Source organism: Neomonachus schauinslandi, chromosome 10 (genome assembly GCF_002201575.2).
Source record: "Neomonachus schauinslandi chromosome 10, ASM220157v2, whole genome shotgun sequence".
Taxonomy (NCBI): Eukaryota; Metazoa; Chordata; class Mammalia; order Carnivora; family Phocidae; genus Neomonachus; species Neomonachus schauinslandi.
In genome coordinates, this window is record NC_058412.1 from 88,446,672 (window position 1) to 88,453,804 (window position 7,133).

Genomic DNA, 7,133 nt, shown 5'->3' on the forward strand with positions numbered 1-7,133 from the left:
CTAGAGAAAAGAAGACCACACCGGGGCCTGAATATGCGGCTTTTAGAGGAACAGGCAGATAGCCGGATCGTCCCCTTCCTACTTTCTTCTCCCTGAGAATGGGGGGGGGGGGGGGGGGGGGGGGGGGCGGTGGATGGGGGGATCGGCTGGGGAGTGGACAGGAGGACAGCTGTAGAAGAGAGACAAGGAGGTGATTGAGGGGACTGCAGCTGGGAGGGCGGCGACCGAGGGGAGGGAAACTAGTGGCGTCCCCATCTCGCGGGGTCCGAGGCGATGACGCGTCCGCGCCCCACTGATTGGAGCCCTCCTGGCCTTCCGCGCCCGACGGGCGGTCGGGTAGTATAAAGCGTCCTCTGAGCTGCGCCCACTCTGCAAACGTGACCTAGAGAAGGTCAAGCCTCGGCGACTGAGAAGCAATGACCTACCGGGACGCACTTTACGACGGGCGCTCCAGGAGCAGGGCGCTGGTGCCTGGCGGCTCCCCTAGTGGCTCGCGCCCCCGCGGCTTCGCCATCACCGACCTGCTGGGCCTGGAGGCTGAGGTGCCTGCGCCTGCCGGCCCCGGGACAGAATCTGGTTGTGAGGCCTCCCCGGCCGCACCCTGCACGGGTCCGGGTCTCGGGGGCTCCTGCCTCGCGCGCGGGGCCCTCCCACTGGGGCTCGGCCTTCTCTGCGGCTTCGGCGCGCAGCCTCCTGTGGCTGCTCGGGCGCCCTGCCTGCTCCTAGCCGACGTGCCTTTCCTGCCACCCGGAGCGCCTGAACCTGCTACCCAGCAAGCCCCAGGTCGTCCACCGCCCCAGCTCAGCAGCCAGAAGAGCAGCGAGAGCGTCCCGACGTCCGGTAATCAGGCCAGGCCATCAGGGTCTTGCCCCTGTTTCCTCCGGCTTGGGGCCATGCTGGGGAAACTCACCATCGCCTCACTGAGCCCCTATTCCCAGCATCCTGGATCTTAGGGGAGTCGGGACCCCAGAGCGTGGCCCCGTCGGGGGAGGCGTATTCTCGCAGCCTCGCTCCCTGCCCCTTGGCTCTCCCCAAATCCCTGCCTCTTCTCCGGGATTTGGTCCCGCAGCACAGCAGATATCACCACCACCAGGTTCTGGACCTATCCTGGGGGTCTAGGCAACCAAGCAGCGGTCTCCTGAGGGTTTTTCCCCAGCGCCCGGCGCGAGTCTCGGCCTCTGCGAACGGCAGAGGTCAGTGAGGCCTGGGTGTGCTTGTTCATCACCAGCACAGAACCCAGTACCCTGCAGGCGCTCAAAGGTTTGCTGGATTGAAAGATTGAAGAGCTCGAGGCCTGGAGGCCTGGAACTGTCCGCCTCTGGGGTGCTGAAAAGGGAGTCTAGGTACCGCGCTTTTCACCTCGCGCTGCCTTCCCTTCTTCCCACACGTGAGAAAGGAAGTAACCTCGTCAATTTCGTTGTTCTATGCTCAGCATTTTGTTCCGAGCCCAGCTATTTCCTCAAAGAAGTTGAGGCGGAATATGGGGAAAGACAAGGAGGCCATGAAATTCTATCAAGAGCAGAGGCAAAAAAATTGAGAGGTCTGGGGTGTGGGTGGAAGAAAACGGAGAATTATACAAGAAAACGTGGACTGAGAGAAACTATATAGTAGAACCTAGAGTTGAGCATCCAGGCAGCCAAGGCAAAAAGCGTACATTGAGTATCCACTGATAATAAAAGACAAAATAATAAAAGTAAACATGCCAGATCAGCAGGCAAGCAAACTTTCATTCTGCTTTTAAAAATCTATTCATAAGTCTCTCTGTAAGATAAAACAAACCCTTCTATTAGTAATTTCACTAAAAATCCAGAAACTGCCTTCATAGGATGAGTTCTTTCCTCTGTGGACACTGATAAAATGAAAGGCAAAATATGGCTAAATTTTGTCAAGAGTGAGTTTCCTGGACCCCACTTCCAGAGATTCAGAATTGGTATAGCAGGGCAGGGAGTGAAGTCCTGACAAGGGTTCTGATGTCAAACCTCAGCCCCCGCCCCTGCTTAGAGAAATGTTGGTGTATGGATTAAGAAGAGGGATTAGAGGTGGAAGGAAGTGGATGAATTTGGGAGCTGGGAGCTAAGTGGGGGTAGAGAGTGCCATTAACAGCCAAGTAGTTTCACACAGTCTGGGGTTTGAATCCCATCTTCACCAAGTACAACCTGTGTGATCTTGGGCAAGTTACTTAATCTCCCCGCATCTCAGCTTCCTCATCTGTAAAAATAGGACAATAATAGTAGCTACCTTGGAGTTCTTTTATTTTGTGAATAATAACTGCGATAATGCATGGAAAGTGCTAAGCAGAGTGCCTAGAATATAGTAAGTGCTAACAATGCTAAAGTGTATTATTAAATACTCACATACCCTAGCAGAATCATAACTTCAGTCCTCATATTAGAATCTGGAGGAGAAAGTGAAAAATATGCTCGCCTTTTTTTTTTTTAAGATTTATTTATTTATTTGAGCAAGAGCGCGCATACACAAGTGGGGGATGAAGGAGAGAGAATCTCAAGCAGACTCCACGTTCAGCGTGGAGCCTAACTTGGGGCTCAGTCTCATAACCCTGAGATCATGACCTGAGCTGAAACCAAGAATGGGGGACTTGACCGACTGTGCCACCCAGGTGCCCTGAAAAATATGCTCACCTTTAAAAACAGTTGTTGTTTTTTTTTTTAATAAAAGGTAATGTGCTCACCTTTAAAATCTCTTTCTCCTGTGCTAACAGATGAGGACAGCCCACCCGAAGTCAGGAGTGGACTGAAAGTGTCCCCCACCCCTGGCAAGAGGAAGAAGAGGCGGCACAGGTATACAACCAGGCTGTCTTCCCTGGCCCTTTACTCAGGACACAGAATCTGAGAATCTATGGGGCTGCATTATGGCAGGCCCTGTGGCCTCCTGGTTGACACACAGTAGCCATTTGAGAACATAATTCTGCTATTCACAGGAGGCTGCAGGATAATCTTTGTAACATTTTAAAGACACATTTTTGTGGATCTTTAAAGTAGATCTTCTTGAATTCATTGAGGAGGAAAAATATACTAAAGAACTCTGTTTTGTTTGAACCAAACTTCTGGACTTTCCAGAGGCTAATCATTCAGAGGTGGGATATCCAGTTACCATGAGGTGGCCTTTTAGGGTGTGGAAAGGCGGGCACGGGGTCTTCTACATCTGGGAAGCCTGGCAGTCTCCTGTGGACATGGACTCATGCGTGTGCTTTGGGTCTTCCTACAGGACTGTTTTCACTGCCCACCAGCTGGAAGAGTTGGAGAAGGCATTTAGCGAGGCCCACTACCCTGATGTGTATGCCCGGGAAATGCTGGCTGTGAAAACTGAGCTCCCGGAAGACCGAATACAGGTGTCTGGGGTCCCCTTTCTCTTTCCCAAAGACATCACAGAGAACATGTTTTTCTCATATACACACAGCCACCTCTAAACAACCCAACACATTTCCCTTGACACACAAACTGAGGCTCACTTAGCTGCAGGTACCACAATGCTAGAGCCATTCTGTATGCTTATTCCAAGAAGACATCCTCTGTAACCTGAATGATTTTTTCCTTTTATTAATTAATTCCTTAAAATTACACAATAATGTGTGCTACAACTAAAAACTATATATATAGTTATATCTATCTATAACTATCTATCTATCTGTCATTTATCTATCAATCATCTCTTTGACTATCACTCCCTGAGAGAAACGAATATAAATAGCCTATTGTAACATTTCTGCACACCATCTCTGTGTCATATATATTTGGCACTGAATATGTTTATATGTATGTGCCTGTAGATATATGTATACTTATACACATGGAATTTTGCTCTTTGTTTTTACAAAAAGGTATTGTGTTATACTTCTTAGCCTCTTTGCTTGACAACACATCTTAGACATTTCTCCAGGTCAGAAGATATGCCATTAACTCTTTAACAGCTAATCAATATTCCATATTGTTTCTTTATTAAGATAATATTTTCGAGGAGAAATAGCACCAACAAACCAAAAACCTGATATTAAAAGGGACCATTGCAAGCATGAACTGTTTCCAATCAATGAGAAAAATCAGGAGACATAGTAGTCCACTTCTTTACATGATGTGGGAAAGAATACTTTAATTTTATTTTTGTCATCCCTGGCTCTCTGGAAAACCTTAGTGGAAACTGATTGAACATTATCCTCACAATAGGATGAGTCCCTGTGAGCTTTAAGTGAATAGTAGACATAGCTCCTGTAAGGTCTGGGACTTGAACGACTAGTTGGCTGTTTTTAGAACCCCCTGCTCAGGGATACCTAGGAGCATCCTCTTTACTGTGTCTCCTCCTGTATGCTCTTCTGCTTCCTGTCCTGCCTCACATTAGGTCTGGTTTCAAAACCGGAGGGCCAAGTGGCGGAAACGGGAGAAGCGCTGGGGTGGCAGCAGCGTGATGGCCGAGTACGGGCTTTATGGGGCCATGGTGCGACACTGCATCCCACTGCCAGACTCCGTCCTCAACTCCACCGAGGGTGGCCTGGTTGGTTCCTGCGCACCCTGGCTCTTGGGTAAGGAAGAGAGCCCTGCAGCCAGCAAGAGGGCCAGAGATGCTGGGGGAAGGGGCAGGGTTCCCTGAAGAGCAGCCATTTGCAAAGCCAGTCAATGTACATTTACTCAGATTTGGGCCCAGAATATCACATCAATTTTAATTAATTCAAAGGCTTGAACTATGGTCAGTAGAATTCTTTTTCATCAGAACTGTGTAGACAGTGTGTGGAAAGGTCACATCAGGCTTTGGTTCTAAGAGTAGAACTACTTGTAATATGTGAAATATGTTTCCAAAATGTCATGTGTTATTACAGTGTTTGGAAACCATACAATTTAGAGCTCATGGTAATAGGAATGAGGACAGTGCTAAGCAGTGAAACCTGCAAGTGATTAACCCCCTGCATACCAGAGCCGGGAGGTCCGGGGTCTGGGTCCTAGTTCTGCCATTAACAACCTGCTTTTCTGTCTCTTAGACTTTCGGTGTTAGAACAGTCTACATGGGTGAGGTCCAATCTTTGGGGCTGGGCATTCTGGTTGTTTTCTGTTTGCTGTTACCAGAGACTAATGGGCAGGGATCACACCTTGGAGGAATGAGTCACAAGATAACACCCAGGGCAGGGTAGGAGATTAGAGTTAGGTGTGTGTGTGTGTGTGTGTGTGTGGAATTCTAGGTTGGTGTGGGGAGATTTTTTGTTTTGCAAACACTTTTTTAGCCCCTACCCATCATTCACTATGCTGAGACTAGAGATAACAATTGTAAATATGGCCTTGATTTTGCCCTCAAAGACTGAAGAAACAAAGAGAATTTTGGGCAGGGAACCAAGTCCACCCCTCTGAACTTCCACAAGCAAGCCAGGTGTGGGGCAATGGTGCTTACTAGCATCTGCAGACCTGTGGCCACATAAGAAAGTGGGCCCAGTGCTGCCAGACATTCTTACTTTCAGAGAAGCTGGAAGTCTGGCTTTAAATGTGCAATCTCCTGATTTTAAAACATTGGCAACAATTAAATTAAAAAAAAAAATCACTTGGATACCTTTGCTGGCTGCACTCCACAGGCCGACATCAGACTTCTACCCTTCATGGGGGTAGTTACCTACCTGGCTCCCCTAGAGGCCCCAGAGACAGGCACTAATGAGGGCACTTTTAATGGGATTTAAAGAACAAAGACAAGGAAGAGATTTACAAAACTGCTGAATTTGGAGATATCTATTTTTATTTTTTCTCTTTTCCTTTTTTGCAAGGGATGCATAAAAAATCCACAGGGATGATAAGGAGACCAGGAAATGAAGAAAAGCTGGCAGGACTCTGGGACTCAGACCACCTCCAGGAAGGTTCTAGCCCAAGACAGGCAGGACCCCAGAGAGGCTCAGATGAAGCCAGCCCTGAGAACGGCTTGGAAGATGTGGCCATTGATCTCTCCAGCTCTGCCCGGCAGGAGACCAAGAAAACACACCAGGGTGCCAATGCCCGAGGATGCTCAGACTCCTCGGGGCTGGAGGGGCTCCAGCCAGGAAAGGTGGGAGCCTGATGAGGCCCACAGGTCCAACCCTCAAAGGCTGGGCAATGTGCTCATCCCTCATGGCATTTTCCACAAGACAAAAGTTGTCTAAAACCAGTACTCTCAGCTGGATTTTCTTCTTCCAGTGTCAGGATACAATGCAAAGCCACTTGCTTTAAGAAGACAAAGGGATGATTTAGGGAAAATCCCATTGAATGGAAACCATTCCTTAAAGGCACTTGAACCAGTTAATTTCATGTAAGATTTTATTTCTCTTTTGTAGAACTTGAGGAGGGAGGATTTAAAGTTCAAAAAAACATATTTACTGCTGGGCCTCATTTTGAGATTTGGTTCAATATACTGTGTAGATTAATAAGTGAAGTCTGATGTTCTTACTCTGAATTTGAAAATATAAATTCATTTAACCTCCAGAGAATCAGATGTCTTTATAAATAGCAAAGACCCTATACCCCATATAATTCATTCATTCTATGAATGAATTATAGTATCTTTACCTTAAACTTGGCTTTGGACATTTCAGTTTTCTTGTTAGGCAATACTCTTGTATTATCCTGAGTGTCATTTGATAGGCTGTATATATCAGAACTCATAAACAAGAAAGAAAGACATACTTTCCCTTCCCTTCTGAAATATTATGGGACCGTGTTTAAATAATTGTTCAATATCTATAAGTGTTTTAAAGTCAGATGAGGCTTCTTGGTCTTCTAAAATTTATGTTTGAAAGCACTTTAGCGGCTTGGATTTCATGAATGTTTCCTTTCCTGTATTTCTTTTGCCACTTATTTATTATTTAAGAATAAATGTTGTGTGGTTTGTTTGCTTCTCAGGGTGCTCCTTCTGTTACAGGTGTATACAACTCCACTATCACTGATCCCCTAACAAAGCTCCTCCCCCTGCAGCCCCTTTGGCCCTTTTTAATCTCAGGACATCTTCAGGCTGTAGCATGTATCATGTGTAGCTTTGTAAACTCCCACTGGGTGGCAGCCAGGTCTAATGAACCTTTTATTATTTATTTTATTTTATATTTTATTTTATTTTATTTTATATTTTATTTTATTTGACAGAGAGAGAATGCACATGTGTGAGAGTGAGTTGGCATG

At 46.8% G+C, this 7,133-nt stretch overlaps 1 protein-coding gene across 1 annotated transcript; it reads left to right on the forward strand.

The window, feature by feature from the left end:
• Nucleotides 1–416: 416 nt before the first annotated feature.
• On the forward strand, nucleotides 417–6,042 carry VSX1 (visual system homeobox 1). Its single transcript, XM_021700733.1, has 5 exons — nucleotides 417–840; nucleotides 2,720–2,798; nucleotides 3,226–3,349; nucleotides 4,354–4,534; nucleotides 5,756–6,042. Exons 1-5 carry the CDS (start codon nucleotides 417–419, stop codon nucleotides 6,040–6,042), a joined length of 1,095 nt encoding a protein of 364 aa, XP_021556408.1.
• Nucleotides 6,043–7,133: the final 1,091 nt, after the last annotated feature.

Excerpts from the sequence above, each read along its gene's own strand:
- VSX1 (XM_021700733.1), top strand. The coding sequence starts at position 417 with ATGACCTACCGGGACGCACTTTACGACGGGCGCTCCAGGAGCAGGGCG. Across the intron at positions 2,799-3,225 it reads AGGAAGAAGAGGCGGCACAG|GACTGTTTTCACTGCCCACC; the intron begins GTATACAACCAG and ends GTCTTCCTACAG. Across the intron at positions 4,535-5,755 it reads CTGCGCACCCTGGCTCTTGG|GGATGCATAAAAAATCCACA; the intron begins GTAAGGAAGAGA and ends CTTTTTTGCAAG.